Raw genomic sequence first — 19,295 nt, forward strand, 5'->3', positions numbered from 1 at the left:
GGACTACAATTGGGAATAGTAACCTGTGCTGAGTGCAGCGGTAGCGGAGCAAGGCACCTTGCCCGAAGCTCGCTCGCCATGCAAGGGGACACAGTGCACTAATTGGGGTTCCCGGTCACTGTATGAAGAAAACGACACTAACATTTTTTAATAACCGCATGTCGACCTTTTGTCATGTCGACCTTGCTAATTTCAACCTAATGCTTGTGTCGACCTATTATGGGTGTTGACTTAGTTACTGTCGACCAATAGTGGTCGACCTAGACACTGTCGACCTAAATGTGGTCGACCCTATGAACCACACCCCAGTTATTGTATATCTGTACCTAGCAGCATGTGAGAGGGGCATGTCCAAATTGAAATCTAAATTGCAGTGTAAAAGTGAAGCTGTCCAGCATTTGTGGGCTACATGCAAAAACAGCCAGTATTTACCTTGTATGCAAAAAATGTATGTACTTGCTCTCCTTGCAGTGTACCACGGTTTGTCCAGGTTGGTCTTTCTTACTGTATTCCCAACTCGGAATTCCCAATTGCCACCTGGATTACAGCCTGTGCTGCTCCTATTCAAATAGTCTATTCGCCTGCTTTAGTATTATCAACAAACAAAGCTGAGAATAAGGGTACACACATCAGGTTGGACTTTAACTCTTTTATGCTATTAAAAGTTTACTTAGTAATACGTGCCTTAAGAGAAACGGGTGTGGTATTGAAGGGTGACAGTAACTAGGTCGACAGGGTCTTTAGGTCGACATGTTCTAGGTCGACAGGTCAAAAGGTCGACATGCGTTTTTTATGTTTTTTTGGTGTGGAGTGCGAATGCTTCATCAGCTACGAAAACAAAATTGAGGTCGTGCTGGGTTTGCTCCCTAGATGGCATGTTCAGGATCTTTGTGGTGAGCTGTTCGTAGAAGGTGGTATTCTTCAGCGATCCACCGTCTGATGCACGTCCAGTTTTGCCAACGTCAATGAAGATGAATTCATAATTGGCAATCACCACTGCCATCAGCACGATGCTGAAATACCCGTTATAATTATAATAAAGGGATCCGCTGTTTGCAGGAGGGTTGATGCTGACGTGCTTGCCATCTATCGCTCCCCCACAGTTGGGGAAATGCCAGGTGGTGGCAAACTCCTCTGCAATGGCTTGACATTCTGATGTACTTGCAGGGAGCTATAAAAAAATAGAATAAGAAAAATTAAAACATGAATTTCAACAGTGTATTTTTATTTATCTACTACAGAGTGGAAGTGTGGAGATTCCCGCCACCCCAGACCTTAGCATCATCTGCGATACGGAGGAATCCCAGACCCACGTTTCTACCCCTGAAACACCCGCTACCCCTGATACCTCTGCAGCACCAGCTCCTCCGCCGCGCCTCCAGAAAAGAAGCCAAAAAAAAAAAAAAAACCACTGTCCAGGGGGGGCGAAGACCTCATATTCGAGGAAATAAAGTCAAAGTCAAGACTTGCCCAGCCCCTCCACCCAACCACTACTCCAAATTTGGGGAATTTATGGCCTCTGCCATGCGAAACCTACCCCCGTGTCAAGCGGAGCAGATTCAGCGTCTCAATTTAAAGATGCTGAACAAAGCCCGAAAATCCAAACTCCATGATGATGCCATACTATTCGACCACCGTCCTCTCACTCTTCCTCCCACCCAATCCTATTCTATTCCACCCACACAACCCCATCTCATTCCGCCCACCCAACCACAGCCTACTCCCCCCACCCACCTGCTCCTCAGCCATATATTCTGCTATGCTGGAGGCAGAGGAGGGCATGCCCCAGTTTGAAGATTTGTAGGCATCTTATAATTCCCAATAAATATGGCGCGGTATAGCCTATATGGTGTTTTGGGCCCAGTTTTTGGGGTAGGATACACGCATGCTGTAGGTGCATAATAATGGGGTCGGGACCATTCATTCTGCACTTTACAGCATGTGTGTATTCTCCCAATCCAATCTGTGCTCAAAACACCATATAACCCTCCATCTTAAAGTTTGCAGTTGGTTAAAAAAAAAAAACTTCTTTTCTAGAAATAGTTTAAAAGTAACTAAACAGGTGTGGTGTGTATTTTATTTACCTTTCAATACTAGTCCTGCAGCACCTACACAATGGCCTCGCAGATGTCAGGGATTATCCGACCCAAAACCTGGGGGGAGATGAGGGTCCCGAACTTCATGTCCTCCAACGACTGCCCTGTAGCCAGGAACCTCAGCGTAGCAGTCAGCCTCTCCTCAGCAGTGATGGCCCTTGCATCTTGGTGTCCTGCCTCTCGATGTAGCGAGTCACAAGGCCCAGCAACTCCTGGAAGGTAGCGTCATCCATTCGCAGGTAATTCCGATAGTCCTCTGGGTTTTTCTCCCTAATCTCGGTCAGGAGCGACATGTGAGAGAGAGTCCCCCTCTTCAATAGCCACTCCTTGCCTCTTCCGTTTCAGATCCCTGCAGGGGCAAACACAGGATTTTTAAACGGGGGTTTCCACATATGGTTTGATGAAGTGTTCTCTCGCAGCCACTGTGTTGCCCCCCCTCCCTCCCCCCCGTGCTCTGTCCCAGTCAATATCACCCACCTCACCCTCTGTGTTCTGTCACTGTGTCACACTTCTCCTCTGTGTCCTGTCCCGATCACTGCATACCTCCCGTGTTCTGTCCCAGCCACTTTGTCACCCCCCCATGTTCTGTCCCAGCCACTGTGTCTCCTATACCCTTCAACCCTCCATGTTCTGTCCTAGCCACTGTGTCACCTATACCAATCAACACCCCCATGTTCTGTCCCAGCCACTGTGTCACCTATACCCATCAACCCCCCCCATGTTCTGTCCCAGCCACTGTGTCACCTATACCCATCAACCCCCCCATGTTCTGTCCCAGCCACTGTGTCACCTATACCCATCAACCCCCCCATGTTCTGTCCCAGCCACTGTGTCACCTATACCCATCAACCCCCCATGTTCTGTCCCAGCCACTGTGTCACCTATACCCATCAACCCCCCCCATGTTCTGTCCCAGCCACTGTGTCACCTATACCCATCAACCTTCCATGTTCTGTCCCAGCCACTGTGTCACCTATACCCATCAACCCCCCATGTTCTGTCCCAGCCACTGTGTCACCTATACCCATCAACCCCCCCATGTTCTGTCCCAGCCACTGTGTCACCTATACCCATCAACCCCCCCCTCTTGTCTTTTTGTCTGTTGCCCACGTTGCTGAGTCAAACCTCCCCCACATTCTCTCCCAGCCACTGTGTGCAGCTTCACCATAGACCTGTCACCTGCAGTGAAGCAGCAGTAGCTCCACCTGTATCTTTGGGGCATTATTGTCTCCTACCGCCGGGCTCCTGCTGATGTGCGGCGGGTACCGGTGCCTACCCCCTGCTATGGTTGTCTCAGGCACCATGTGGGAGCGATGCCCTGCAAACTGCTCCCATCCCCGTGATGCCTCCCGCCTCGACGTCCCACACACATGCGCAACATCTCCCCTGGCGGCACTCTGGTGCACAGGGGAGGTACGGACTGTGCTGAGGCTGCGCGATGGGGCTAGGGGGAAAACAGTGATGCAGCTGCCGCGATGAACGGATGGGGTGCGGCAGCATGGAGAATGGTGCGGCTGCGGCTATGGGGCAGGGGGGGACGGTCAGTGATAGGGCTGCAGCAATGGATCAGTAGGCAGGGGGGGATTATGGGTACTCAGAAACCCCCTCTGCATGCGCCACTGCCCTGTCACGTTTCAGCTTCAGATAGCCATAGGCTAACAGAAGTTGATACCTGTAGGAATCCATCACAGAACAAAGCAAAGCACACTAGCAATGTGGAACGCTCGGAAGGTATAAACCAGCCTCACTAATAAAAGAGCAGCAGTGTGCACATGGCTAAAATGGCTGCTGCTATTTATATGCCTATTTGGCCCACCCCCCTAGCACCAATCCAGCCAATCACATATTCTATAGCTGCAGTGTCCACAGGGCTAATGGCTGCTGCTAGTTATAATATGCCTTTGGGCCAGCCCCCCTAGCACCCTAATTCAGCCCATCAGATATATCTTATGGTACATGTGAATGCATTGCGATAAATCGCCTGCGATATGTCATCGCATGATAAATCGCTGGCGATATATCGCATGCAAAAAAAGTCACACATGTACCAAATCATTTGGAATCGTATGGAACCACTCCCAGGAAGCTCCCGGGAGAGTTCAAGGGAAATAACCTCCGACTTCAGCCTCAGACATATCGTTCTAGTGTATGGGGCCCTTTATTTCCAACTCAGAACCAGGCCCTTACAGGCCCTACACACTTAAAGATTTTACTGAACGATATGAACGTTCTCGTTCATTAATGTATCGGCCATCGGACAGCTTGGCGGCGGGTCGCAGAGTGTGTAAGGGCCCATTAGAGCTCACATCTATTTGATTGTAACTATTTATAGTATGCACACCAGTGTACACATTGCTGATCTGCATGAACCAGGCCCTTTTATCCATCATAAATATGGGACTGTTCCACAGAAAAATATATTTCTTTAATTTCTAATCATCCCCGTTACAGCAGTCCTCCCCTGATAATTCCATTTACATAGCAGTTTTTTAATTGAATGTTTTATTTAGCCACTGGATGTCTGTATATTCTGGGAAGGGTGTAAAACTCACTGTGGCATATTTAATTTACATTTGTCATTTTCTTTAAAACCAAAAATCTAATAAGACATACTAAACAATGAATGCAATGTTATTTAACTGACATTCCCTCTTGTAGACCTTAGTTGCTATGGGCAGTCCAAAGACCAACTGGCAGGCGTAAAACTTACATTTCCCAGTCACATGCCCCCCTCCCCCAGTGACTGTTTCTCCTTATAGCCTGAGATTGAGTTACTGTTTTGCACATCTACAGGGATTGAGAACAGGGGAGCAGGGGTTTTTGTCTGCCTTATCTTTTGAGGGTGAAATGCCAGGTAAGCTGGAGACTGCTCTTTTCTTGTGCAGAACTATGTGTTGACCATAATACAATATGCAGTTAAGATGATACATTAATATGAACACCCTGTAATCTGACATTTGCCACTCAGCTGTCCAGCACTGGCAACTGGTTCTGCAAATAACACCCAGAAAGTTACTACTGACTGCAGTTACATAACAGGGAACTGCATACATGGCTTAAGGTTACATAATGTTCCAAATGTTTCACTACACTTTTGTTATACCTAGTTATTTCCTTATACGTACTAATAATGTCACTGGAGGAACTATTTTGGATGAATACAGTTCTTAATTAGTTTTATAATAGTAACATTCAACATAAATTGTTTTTTTTTTTTTTTTTTAAACAAAATACATCCTGGCTGAAGAGATGATACACAGTAACATAGTACCTGTAATATAGGTAAGATATGTATGTCTACTACACACATGGGCTTTTTATCACATAAGATTTGCGTGATATTCCCAGAAACACCATTTTTCGGGAGGTCTCTGCAAATATTAATGATTCCAGGATGTACCATGTAGGAACTGCAGCAAATATCTCCAACACAGCAGAAACGGGTGTGGTTCATCAAATCGACAGTCACTAGGTCGACATGGATGGAAGGTCGACAGGGTTTCTAGGTCGACATGTGCTAGGTCGACAGGTCTAAAGGTCGACATGAGGATTTTTTTTTTTTTTGGTGTCGTTTTCTTCGTAGAGTGACCGGGATCCCAAATTAGTGCACCGCGTCCCCTCGCATGGCTCGCTTCGCTCGCCATGCTTCGGGCATGGTGCCTTCGCTCCGCTACCGCTTCGCTCGGCACACTTTACCGTTCCAATCGTAGTCCACGTGGATCGTTAAGTATGAAAAAATTCAAAAAAAGAATTTTTTAAAAAAAACTCATGTCGACCTTTAGACCTGTCGACCTAGCACATGTCGACCTAGAAACCCTGTCGACCTTCCATCCATGTCGACCTAGTGACTGTCGACCTATAGTGGTCGACCTAAACATTGTCGACCTAGACACTGTCGATCTTCAGACCGGATCCCGCAGAAACAGCCCCCTAGCTTTCTACAAAGGATGCCAGGTTGTCAGATTTACTGAACTTGGCCCCAACAACCAACACCTCTTATAGCCTATGGGCTACATTTGTGAGCTAATGCCTGCTCGCACATGATCACCGTACATCAGCGCATGCACAGCTGGCTGCAGCAGAAATCCTTATTGGAGCAAACTGCATATATTAATAAATATGCCCCACAGACCTAAACCTACTCATGCATGTGCAGTAAATGAGACAGTGAGCTGTGAAATCTTACAGAGACATACTATATGGGGGGGGGGGGGGGGGGGGGGGGGAATTCAATTGTTTGAAAAATCGGTTGGGTGTCTGTTTTTTCCTTGTCTATTAGAAAGGAGAAAACAGACACCCAACTGACTTCTCAAACAATTGAATACTCTATGGGTGAGATTCAAATGATATATCACGCCCAATTTCCTTTCTAAAATGATCTCCGTTATCACACATATTGCGCCCATAGTAATCAGGTTTAGCTGTGTAAAGGGTTGGGTGCCTCGCTACTGCGGGGTAGCGAGCTGAAATAATGATACAACATCCCTGAGGGCAGAAACAGAACAGGTGTGGGAAAGGGGTGAAAAGAATTGAATCCCGCCCTATATGTCTATGAGACCTGACTATGAAGTATATATAACTGTGCCTCCCACTATTGTGCTGGGTTCTGGATTAAAAGATCGACAATGAACAGGGCGAAAGTCAATAGGTCAACACCATATGGTTGACATGCATTAGGTCGACAGGGTAAAAAGGTAGATAGTACAAAAGGTTGACAGGTATAAAAAGGTACCATATGTAAGCCAAATTAGTGGAAACGTGTACCCTCGCAGGCTTGCCTCACTCGCCACGCTTCAGGCAAGGTGTCTTGCACCACTCCTGCTGCACTCAGCACAGGTTACTATTCCCAATCCTATTCTATGTGGATGGTAAATGCTAAAAAAAAACAACCCCCAAAACACTTGTGTCAACCAAATGTGTGACAACCATTGTCATGTTGACATTTTGAATTTATTGACCTTTTGTCCCTGTCAACCGAACGCATGTTGACCTATTGACTTTCGATCTATCATCCAGAACTTACTGTTCTGCAGCTAATCTGGACAAAGGGCCAGATGTACCAAGCCTTGAAAAGTGATAAATTTCACGATGATAAAGTGCCAGCCAACCAGCTACTAACTGTAATCTTTCAAACACAGCCTGTGACATGACAGTTAGGAGCTGATTGGCTGGTACTTTATCACTGTGAAATTAATCACTTTTGAAGGCTTAGTACATCTGGTCCAAAATGAGTGTGGCATGCTGCCATTGGTGTTCACAGCCTTTCTGGGGGTAAATTTACCGTTGTGGCTTCGACAGTTTTGGCTACTGGATTTAAAAGGGGCAATAATATTAAATACAAATAGAATTAGAACTCTGAAGTATTACCTTCTGTGACGACACAGCCTGCGCATCGTGTCGCACGGTGGTAAATCCACGTGGTTACTTTCCTAGCCCTGGTCCTACCCATGGACTCCACTAATTGCCGATATGTTATAAGCTATATGCTAGGCAATATTGTATTGTATTGTGTTACTATTATATTGTGCAGTTATATTTTGTATGTTATATTTGGAATATGTATTTTATTTGGTTATACTGTGTTCAATGTGTTTGTTAACAGGATTAAGTCTATGCCAGAGTTTTATTTAATATAGCTAAATATGCCTATTGGGGGTCATTCCGAGTTGTTCGCTCGTTGCCGATTTTCGCTATACTGCGATTAGTCGCTTACTGCGCATGCGCTTAGTTATTTTACACAAAAGTTAGGTATTTTACTCACGGCATAACAAAGCTTTTTCATCGTTCTGCTGATCGGTGAGGGATTGGCAGGAAGTGGGTGTTTCTGGGCGGAAACTGACCGTTTTCTGGGTGTGCGGAAAAACGCAGGCGTTTCAGGGAAAAACGCGGGAGTGGCTGGAGAAACGGGGGAGTGTTTGACCGAACGCTGGGTGTGTTTGTGACGTCAAACCAGGAACGAAACGGACTGAACTGATCGCAATGTAAGAGTAAGTCTGGAGCTACTCAGAAACTGCTAAGAATTTTCTATTCGCAATTCTGCTAATCTTTCGTTTGCAATTCTGCTATGCTAAGATACACTCCCAGAGGGCGGCGGCTTAGCGTGTGCAATGCTGCTAAAAGCAGCTAGCGAGTGACAATGTCTATAATATTTGTCCTATTAAAAACACGTTAAAGGTTAAAGAACACAGTACGCAATTGGCGCAAAAAGTACCGCAAGGGTACTCCCTTAACTATACCTTAAGGAATGTACTTATACTGTAAACCTCTGTGTAGTGGTAGAGTGTAAATGCAACACAGAATAACCTTATTACCTTTAAAGCTGTTCGAGCGTCACCGACGCTCTGAGAATACTTAACACTATAAGAAATACACAGATACCGTGCTCAGGGTCCAACGCCTAATATATATATTATGAATGATATATTTGCAAAAGAATTAATACAAATACAAATCATACACTACAATATAACATAGACTACCTAACCAGATAACTACACAGGAAATACAATACAATACAATACTATTTAAGGGAAAATAAGAGAGAAAGAGGGGAAGAGAGAGAGAAATGGCTCATAATAACAAGAAGATCAATATGATTGCAGAGAAGCTTACACATGTGAGGAACAATCGCTGCGCAGTTATTCAATGCTGAGAATCTTTGTGGAGAAAATACTTGACCTTACCCATACTGGCTGTCCCTATATACACACCCTACAATACCGCCTGGGACAGAAGCTAGACTCCATTTTGAGAAAACTCCCATGAAGACTGCAACACATGGTTGAAAGGGGGAGGGGAAAACACCCGGCAGCAGCCATTTTAGATTTGCAGGTCCAAACACATGGCACTCTCTACTACACCACAATCACATAACAGAAGACACAAGACTCCATTTTATTCCAAAATGTCCAAGCCTCAGAACAATGCATATGTTCTGATTTTACAATTCCAAACCATCTAAATCACCTTTCACAATTTCAATCCAACTTCCTAGAACCATCTCATTCACTTTCACATTCCAAACAACTTCAGTATCTCAATAACCAGAGCAAATTCATCACAAGACCAGATCACAATGTAACCACACATCTCAGCCTGCCATTGCTACAAGCACATGCCCAAACGCAACTGCATGGTGGTATTTATGATTAACAATATATATATTATAACTAACCAGTACAATCTATTTTAAATCACCATAGGCAAACAAACACCACAAATGCTATAGGTTGTCCAATGTCCCAGCTACCATCACAGACTCCCAGATCTATCACACACACACCCAACAATCACACAACCAAGTTACAACATCCTATCTAAACCAGAAAGCAATCTGTCTATATTTCCTTATCTAGCCATGTGAATTCAATACTTAGCCTTTGGTGCCTGGTGATGATCCAGCCATGCTTCCGAGAGCTTCGTTCTGAATGTAGCTTCATTACATCTGTTCTCTGAGGCCACCAGCATCACTGACTCCCAACCCCCCCAGACAGGAACTATCCTCCTGTGTGTCTGTTCCTAGGGGAGGGGTCTCTCTCTCTCCTTTGTATATGTTAATCAGGTTCAGCCCTGAAAATCTTAGTAAAAGGTTGGCTTGATCATCCATTGTTCATCTAACAAAGTGATCTTAGCTTTTATACATATAATCATATCTATCCGCTGCAATGTCCCACAACTTCACAACCAGCATCAAACTAACCCACACATCATTCTGCTTGCTTCAATACCAAACATGATGGGCGCATCTGGTTCTGTTCAAATAATATTCATGACATCAATTCATCAGCCAATTCTAAATCTCCATGATGTCTGGTGCTTGACATTATTATAACCATGTACTGTATGAAACAAGCGCCGAATCCATCTCCGTGCCATGTCCGAGCAAATGCGTGTGTTTCCATATATTGCTGTGCTCGCTGCGCATATTTGCAAGTATAGCGACTTAAATGTGTGTGTGGTTTGTATGTTCTCTCTATGTAATATTTTTGACTTTGACAGTCCACCCTTTGGCAGTCACCAATAACTGCCACTTCCTAAAACATTTCAAAAAGAGAAAAATATATGTCATATGTAAATACATTTCTATGATTGGGTAAGGGAGGAGAGAAGAAGGTGGGAAAAAGGTATGACCTAGTGAGATAGCAGAAGTATGTATGTATGAATCCATGTTTGGGGGGTCATGTATCATCGTGCCGTACGTGTTTTAAATCAAGCTTCGAGGTATTGCGAAGTATACATTTGAATTCCTTCTTATCCCGTACTAAGGGTCTGTGGATGGGCTGTCAAACTTTACCGAGCTCGTTTCGGCTTTTGGTTGCAACAAAATGGGGGAGCACATTTTAGTTGATGATACATGAATGGGGGAATATGTGATTGCTGATATCTGTGCCTGTATTCCCTATCGACTATGTGTGTCACTACCTGAGGGTTGTAGAAATGAAGATAAAGAACACTTATGGTAAATGCAGTGGTATTCTATGTCAGGTTAATGTACATTTGTCGGTTGAAGTCTTGTTCGGTGTCTGTTGGTTGCAGTCTACTTTGTGCTTTTGCCCATAAGGTGCGAGCAAAAGCTGTCAATGTCCATAGATTTACAAAAGTGTTGGGCTAGCGTAATTTTAAAATTTCTAGGGAAACTGGGGATCTATGGCATAGTTCATCAAAAATCTGTGTATAAGGTTGTCAAAACTTCTTCTTTAATCCATCTGTTGTCTGTATATCGGCTCGTCAAATTCCTCGTCCAAGTGGGTCTTTTTACCTGGGAGAAAAACGGAAAAACAGGTGAAAGAAACGGACCGTATAATCGCATTTTCATTACATCATTGTTTCTACCGTTGGGTCATAAATCAAATTCATTGGCATTTTGTCATGTGATACAGTCATTACTTCAGGCAGTACTTTTCCAATATAACACAATCCTTCAGAGTTTGGGGCAAGCCGCTCATACGCCTTTCTCCCGCATATGAAATATGCATCATCGGGGAGAACATATGGGACGGAATATGTCATTACCATGTTACACATTTTCCATGTGAACTCTCCTAACCCTAATTCTCCTATCTGTTTAGTACACCTATCAGTTTGTACGATCTGTGCACTGTATCCTAGTGATACCTCTCCAACTCTCGTAATCCTACTTCCTAGGGTATACCTATATCGGAAATATTTTCCACTATCGGCTATGTGGCGTATGAGCTCTGTATCTGTAGGCATTCTATCGGTTCTATATGAAAAGGTCATGGTTTGGTTACTCCATGACACTTCCCAATATCCCGGCTTTCGGGGATTGGAGATGTTAAAACATAATAGGGACCTATCCACATGATATTGGTGGAGCTTCAAACTAGGAGGGCTGGAGATATTAAACCTCCTGTCCACCGGTCTCCCACCCTTTAGCTCAAGTACCTCCCCTACCGTTAAAGGAAATGGTACTAGCCCTGATTTGCTATGACCTTGAGGCACTTGAGAGCATACCCAACAATCTGTTTTATTCAACACACTACCCACTAAAGAGTGATAGTCACTCAAGGGATGCCGGTCCATATGGATATTAAAACTGGATTGGCATTTCTTAATGCACCCATCCTCAATGACATTGTTACAGAGCCTACAGATACAGTTTTCTTCAGCTAACAATCCTTAAAAGAAAATGTTTACAGATAACATGGCTGCTGGATTGTTTCCGGTACTCGCCTTTGTTCGGTGCTTGTGTTGCTATTGGAAATTTACACCTCCGTCTCAGTCGTCAGAACCTTTCTGGATCTTTTCTCGACCTCACTGGTACTCTCACCGAAACAGACTGCTCTGGTCAACATCATGGTCAACAGGAAAAATCCATATCACAGTCTCTTGGGGCAAGTCCATCTTACAGGAGGAGAAAAGAAGAAATTTGTAATGGGGTACAGAAAATCAGTTTGAGGGGGAGAGAAACTTGTTACGATAATTAGTTCTCTCGTCTTGTTGTTCTTCTTGTTCTGCTGTCTTCTCAAAGGTGCTGTCTCTCAGTCTTCCAAACGAACATTCTGGTGAAGCAATATTCCCTCCAAACCAGCGATCTTTCTGTAAGGAGCAAAAATCTTGCATTACCATTTGTCTAACTGATGGGTGATATACCATCTTTAAAACATGAAAGCATGAGTGAGAAGAGAGAGAAAACAACAGCAAAAAAAAACAAAAGAGAGAGAACAATTTATATGCATGTGTATATTACTTAAATCAACAATAGCCATCAATAGGAAAAGAGAAAAAAAACATTTTTCAAACATTTTAAAACATTGTCAGATCGTCAGGCTGTCATATCTACATGTCCAATGGTTTCTTTGCGCCGTCCCTCCCCCCAGCACCATACTCCACTTTCTGTATCTGGCCAGGATACATTGATGCGGATAGGTCATGCTGGGGTTTGGTAGACTTCTGCAAAGACCAAGCGGATATGCAATGTTTGAGTCCTTACTAATAATCGTCAGAGATGGGGAGATAGAGAGAGAGAGAGAAAAAAAAAAAACATTTCACAGATACATTTACAATGTTTCACCTGGTCATTCCTGTGTCTTCAGGGAATGACCTCCCAATTTATTAACCGTTACCTCAGGCTTACCATCAGTTCTAATGATCACCTTTCCTGACCACATATCATGGGTGTGGCCCAAAATTCTTCCTATATGATCCCTGATTATAATTTGGTGTGTCCTAACTTTGCTCATTTCTTGGTCTAGGGGGTCTGACTTTATGTGGGCTATTACAGTTGCTGGCATAATGCCCTTCTCTTTTGCAAAGATCACAAATCCTTGAGTTCCTCCATGTGCCAATGGCCTGGGGTTTTGGTTGATTTGATGCCTCCTCAAATGCTTGGATGCTCATCACCATCAACCGCTTTCCCTGTACCTACCTGATTCCTTGGATACCATGATTATGTCGTTGTCTAGGGAGTTGATATACCTTCTGTGAATCTGTGATCATACAGTTAGATCTTTCCTAGGATCTGGGTAATCAGACATGATTGATCTCAATTCTGTCCGGGACCAGGGATGGCGCATTGCACTGTCCTTGACGGGAATGGTTCTCTGATCGTCAGTCTTCCCATTGGGGACTGTGATCACCCTGACAGGACTAAACTCAATTACATCACCTTGTTTTGGTCTTACAATATGGGGTACATTTGTTTGTGCGTGATATAAAACATTGTACGTACCTGTGGACACGACCTCACCTGACCCTCCGTTAGGGGGTTTGATTATTGCCTTTACCAATTTGGTCGCGTCCACCTGGATGTCTTGTAGGATGGCTTCTGGAAGAGGTGCCGACATCGTTCTGGGCTCACTTTCTTGTTGGTAATCCTGAGGGAAGTTTAACATGGGGTGCGACTTGCACAGGTTAACATTTGTAATTTTTACACTTTCATTTTCATAAACATTATTACATTTAACACTTTCATTCTTAATACAGTTACTAAGTGCATTTTTATCGTACAACATTGTGCCATTTCTCTGCAACCATAATCCTCTCCATTGCCATGTCTCTCCTCTCAAGATGAAAGTTAGGTATGTAAGTTACATTTCTTTGCATTTCACTTTCCTGTTGCCATAACTGCAAACAATCATCATGTTTAACTCGTTTCCAGGATTTTATGAGACAGATCCTCCGCCTTAAATTATGCAACACCTCTGAGTCAAAACTACCTATCCCAGGAAATGGTGCTTTATCCCCCGCAGTCATTCGTGTCCATTCATCACAAAAGGTCTCAGTGTGGGGACCATACTTCCCCCACATTACTAACCGAGCAGACCCTCGGGGTCTGCAAGCCTCTGGAGTCTGAATCCTGACTGCTGAACGTCTCTGTGTTGTGCACTTGGCTGCCATTGTGGACCTCTTTAACACAGAAAAACTTCCTTAAATGCACCAGACACAGAAATCTACGTTGGAAATCCTTAAAGCTCTTCCACTGAACTTCTTCTGCTCCGAGTATCTCCGGTCCGCCTTCTAGCAGACACGTGTAGCCGTTGCAGGCCCTATCTCTAGAGATTTTCCTGAGAAAATACTCTTCCTTTTTTTTTCTCTTTACACAAATCACGCTTGCATGTGCTTCCCACAACACGTATGAGGGCAATTTACCTCGTATCACGTTGCGTTATTGGTCACACCTACAACCGTGCGGTCCAATCGTACCACTTATAGACACTTGTTGCCCATAAATGGTAGGATCATTGGAGTCTCCCTACTGTGCTCCAAAACAGCCAGAGCGTAATACAACGAAAACTTTATCACACTCTGTTGCACGTTTTCACTCAGACCGTGCTCATCACGTTCCACAAAGATCACACAGATCACAAAGTCCACAAAGCGGGATTCAATACCGTTTTATCACACAGATCACAAAGTCCACAAAGCGGGATTCAATACACTCATACCGTTTTCAACCCACTATCATTCTTATAGTTTTCTGATCAGAAAAATCATTTCCCGTAGTCTGATAGCTCTCCCCAGAGGCGTTACAGTAAAGTAAGGTATTTAAACTAAGTTTTGGAAACTGAAATCAATTTGTGCTATGATCACGTGGCTATACTATACCGCCCCCACTAGAACAATGCTATTGTGCGATTTGAGTTTCAGTGGGCGTACCCAGACGCTCCGTTGCGTAATATACGCTGCGTGCGTCGGCCTTTGGGTTATGTTCGCGAGTCTCAGCCTTTTGTTAGAGACACGTGTACGCTGGCCACAAAAATACAATTAGCACGTTTATCAATGCAAATGGCAAACAGGAAGGTGAGATATGTGAAAGTACACAGATGAAAATGCAATTCTAAATTTAATCTAATAACATACATTGATGTAAGCACACGCATATAGATATTACATATAAGTACCAATCACTATTACTTTTGATTGACTATGATATAGATTAAATAAATGCATAAAAAAAAAAAAAAACCTCATTAAATGATGATTTCTTTTTGACAATGGATGGCTGATTGTTTCCTGAGTCAACTGAAAATCAGCCGCTCAGAAAAAAAAAAAAAACTGACCTTCCCAAAATGGCCGCTGCTCCTCCCCCTTCCACCTCCATGAGGGTCACACAAAATGGGGGACAGACCATGCGGCCTCTTATCACAAAGAAAGCCATCATTCAAACTCCTAAAGTTATTCTAGGCCTGAGTTTTAAAAAAAAAAAAAAAAAAACTATATCAAGGCTATGCAGCAACTTTTAAATGTACTTTTAAACCTACTTAAACAGATAAACCATCCAATCTGCGTGTGTTGTTAGGCACAAAATAGAAATAAAAAAAACAGATTTTCAAAGACAATAACGTACTGTTCCTACCTTCCAGTTCCCGAATTTCCTCAGCACTCCTTACCAAGTAAAGCAGGCGCTTATCTGGTCAGCACTGCAGTATCCCCGACCTCCAAACGGTTTAACGAGGGATACTACCTTCTACCTTCTTTGCTGACCGATAATGTCTGCTGAAGTTACCTAGTGCAGATATGTGAATCCCGGAGGACGAGTCCCCCAATTGACAATGTCTATAATATTTGTCCTATTAAAAACACGTTAAAGGTTAAAGAACACAGTACGCAATTGGCGCAAAAAGTACCGCAAGGGTACTCCCTTAACTATACCTTAAGGAATGTACTTATACTGTAAACCTCTGTGTAGTGGTAGAGTGTAAATGCAACACAGAATAACCTTAGTACCTTTAAAGCTGTTCGAGCGTCACCGACGCTCTGAGAATACTTAACACTATAAGAAATACACAGATACCGTGCTCAGGGTCCAACGCCTAATATATATATTATGAATGATATATTTGCAAAAGAATTAATACAAATACAAATCATACACTACAATATAACATAGACTACCTAACCAGATAACTACACAGGAAATACAATACAATACAATACTATTTAAGGGAAAATAAGAGAGAAAGAGGGGAAGAGAGAGAGAAATGGCTCATAATAACAAGAAGATCAATATGATTGCAGAGAAGCTTACACATGTGAGGAACAATCGCTGCGCAGTTATTCAATGCTGAGAATCTTTGTGGAGAAAATACTTGACCTTACCCATACTGGCTGTCCCTATATACACACCCTACAATACCGCATGGGACAGAAGCTAGACTCCATTTTGAGAAAACTCCCATGAAGACTGCAACACATGGTTGAAAGGGGGAGGGGAAAACACCCGGCAGCAGCCATTTTAGATTTGCAGGTCCAAACACATGGCACTCTCTACTACACCACAATCACATAACAGAAGACACAAGACTCCATTTTATTCCAAAATGTCCAAGCCTCAGAACAATGCATATGTTCTGATTTTACAATTCCAAACCATCTAAATCACCTTTCACAATTTCAATCCAACTTCCTAGAACCATCTCATTCACTTTCACATTCCAAACAACTTCAGTATCTCAATAACCAGAGCAAATTCATCACAAGACCAGATCACAATGTAACCACACATCTCAGCCTGCCATTGCTACAAGCACATGCCCAAACGCAACTGCATGGTGGTATTTATGATTAACAAGATATATATTATAACTAACCAGTACAATCTATTTTAAATCACCATAGGCAAACAAACACCACAAATGCTATAGGTTGTCCAATGTCCCAGCTACCATCACAGACTCCCAGATCTATCACACACACACACACACCCAACAATCACACAACCAAGTTACAACATCCTATCTAAACCAGAAAGCAATCTGTCTATATTTCCTTATCTAGCCATGTGAATTCAATACTTAGCCTTTGGTGCCTGGTGATGATCCAGCCATGCTTCCGAGAGCTTCGTTCTGAGTGTAGCTTCATTACATCTGTTCTCTGAGGCCACCAGCATCACTGACCCCCAACCCCCCCAGACAGGAACTATCCTCCTGTGTGTCTGTTCCTAGGGGAGGGGTCTCTCTCTCTCCTTTGTATATGTTCATCAGGTTCAGCCCTGAAAATCTTAGTAAAAGGTTGGCTTGATCATCCATTGTTCATCTAACAAAGTGATCTTAGCTTTTATACATATAATCATATCTATCCGCTGCAATGTCCCACAACTTCACAACCAGCATCAAACTAACCCACACATCATTCTGCTTGCTTCAATACCAAACATGATGGGCGCATCTGGTTCTGTTCAAATAATATTCATGACATCAATTCATCAGCCAATTCTAAATCTCCATGATGTCTGGTGCTTGACATTATTATAACCATGTACTGTATGAAACAAGCGCCGAATCCATCTCCGTGCCATGTCCGAGCAAATGCGTGTGTTTCCATATATTGCTGTGCTCGCTGCGCATATTTGCAAGTATAGCGACTTAAATGTGTGTGTGGTTTGTATGTTCTCTCTATGTAATATTTTTGACTTTGACACGAGCGAACAACTCGGAATGAGGGCCATTGTTTTAAAGGTGGGTACTGATGGGAGAGATGTGTGCTGAGTGATCTTAACACAGACCGCTCAGCACACATCTCTCCACCTGCTCAGCACAGCACGATGTGCTGAGCGAGGGGGAAGAGGAGGGGCGGACGGGGGGACGCTCACTTCACACAGCGGTGAAGTGAGCGACCCGCTAGATTGAGCCTGCATGCAGGCTCAATCTAGCACCAGCGATAGCAACGCATGGGGCCGCGCATTGCTATCGCTGGGGGGCATCACACGACAGATCCCTGCTTAAATTCTAAGCAATCTAGTCAGATTGCTTAGATTTTAAACACGGATCTCTCCGTGTGTACCCCTCTTAAGACCCCTGACAGTACAATCAGATGTGATTAGGAGGAGTATGCTAAGTAGTAAACAGGTTATGTATGAGCCTGCAGGTAATCTGATCACATACACCCCATTGTGTACAGGAGCCCAGACACCTCGTCTCCACTCCTGTGACCTCCTCACTGATCTGCTTGTGTGATGAATAGACAGGGGAGGGTATAACAAGAGCAGTGAGCTCTTCTGGTGAGAGAGAGATATGCACAGAAGGTCAGAGAGTGGATGTACTTCTGGAGTGCATGCGCTGACTAGGCATTGCGGTGCCGTCAGTGGCGAGAAACCGTGGTGAAGGGCATTGTGTGAGCTGGTATTCCAGACCAGGAGACACAGAACTACTGCTGGCATGTAACATCAGGAGACTGTAATCCTATACTACTGTGGCACTTAGTAAGTAAGATACCATCCTGGCTTGCAAGTGTTAATGTTACTGTTATTGTGTACTGTGTGTGTATATTTACAATAAAGGGCATTTGCCATTTTTCTAAACTGTTTACCTGAGTGATCAGAGAATCCGTATCCTCACACCATCTCCTTACCAATCCCCCCCTCCCCCAAACAAGAGTTTTGAAGTGCGACTTCTTTCTTACTTACGTTTTTAGATGTTTCTTGGGGGACAGCTCCTCTTCACATGCAGAGATGAGGCTTCATGATGTTGACGCCTCATCGACAAAAAGCAGCTGCGACGAAGATACATGAGCCCTGACAGCCAGGCGGGGTCTAATCAGTGGCAGGCACTCCAATCTACATGGGAACCGTTACAACTAGGGCATTGATAATGCTGCCCCTCATAGCTCTGTCTACAAAGTAGTAGGTTGCCTTACTCCTGCCCCATGTCCTTATCCTGCCCAGTCTGTCAGTTTACACTGTACTGTCATTGCATACCTACCACTGGTCCAAATTTTGGTAGGACAGTCCTATTTTTCAAGCACTGTCCCATCTGCTGGCTGCAGTGTCCCGCAGTGGGGAGGGGAGTTGGGAGGCCCCCTCTCACTTGCTGGTCTGAGGGCGTGGCTTTGCTTAGCAGAGCAGCGGTGAACAGATGCTCTATGCACGTGCACAGCGTCTATTCACCAAGAGAGAGTGACTGGGGGCATGGCCAGCAGCTCACAGCACTAGGCATGCCCCCATAGTGATGAGAATGGCGGCATGGCTCGCGATTGCATCTTTGGCACATGCAGCTGTTCCTCTCTTCCCTATAAACAAACAGAGACCGGCAGCAGCCGGAGAAAGACAGGGATTGCCTTTTTTGGAGCACTCTTTTAGATAATTTAAATTCAAATTGATATGATTAGTATTTTAAAACGTTACTGATAATGTCAATTATTACCATTAAACATAAAGCTATACACTATTACAGACTGAGTACGCTATTTGCGTACTGAGTACTGTAGGGGTACGCACTTAGCGTAACAGACGCTAGGCCG

The 19,295-nt window shown here is 43.9% G+C and overlaps 1 protein-coding gene and 1 long non-coding RNA gene across 3 annotated transcripts in view; one reads left to right on the top strand and one right to left on the bottom strand.

Moving 5' to 3' along the window:
• Positions 1 to 643: 643 nt before the first annotated feature.
• Positions 644 to 18,533, bottom strand: LOC135049904 (uncharacterized). Its single transcript, XR_010241508.1, has 3 exons — positions 18,463 to 18,533; positions 2,085 to 2,445; positions 644 to 1,171 (listed from the first exon to the last, which is right to left on the bottom strand). It is a non-coding gene; the product is annotated as an uncharacterized LOC135049904 (long non-coding RNA).
• The window catches only part of LOC135049903 (adenine phosphoribosyltransferase-like), a 184,236-nt gene continuing 169,802 nt past the window's right edge, over positions 4,862 to 19,295 (top strand). Inside the window, exons 1-2 of one of the 2 annotated variants that reach the window (XM_063955888.1) lie at positions 4,878 to 4,950; positions 5,344 to 5,378. Coding sequence is in view for 1 of the 2 variants with exons in the window: in XM_063955887.1 (XP_063811957.1) it covers positions 4,944 to 4,950 (7 nt within the window). In the remaining variant the exon portion in view is untranslated. Of the gene's footprint in view, positions 4,951 to 5,343; positions 5,379 to 19,295 lie in introns of both variants that reach the window. The other variant, XM_063955887.1, reaches the window with a different exon arrangement.

This window comes from Pseudophryne corroboree, chromosome 2, assembly GCF_028390025.1.
Source record: "Pseudophryne corroboree isolate aPseCor3 chromosome 2, aPseCor3.hap2, whole genome shotgun sequence".
NCBI lineage: Eukaryota > Metazoa > Chordata > Amphibia > Anura > Myobatrachidae > Pseudophryne > Pseudophryne corroboree.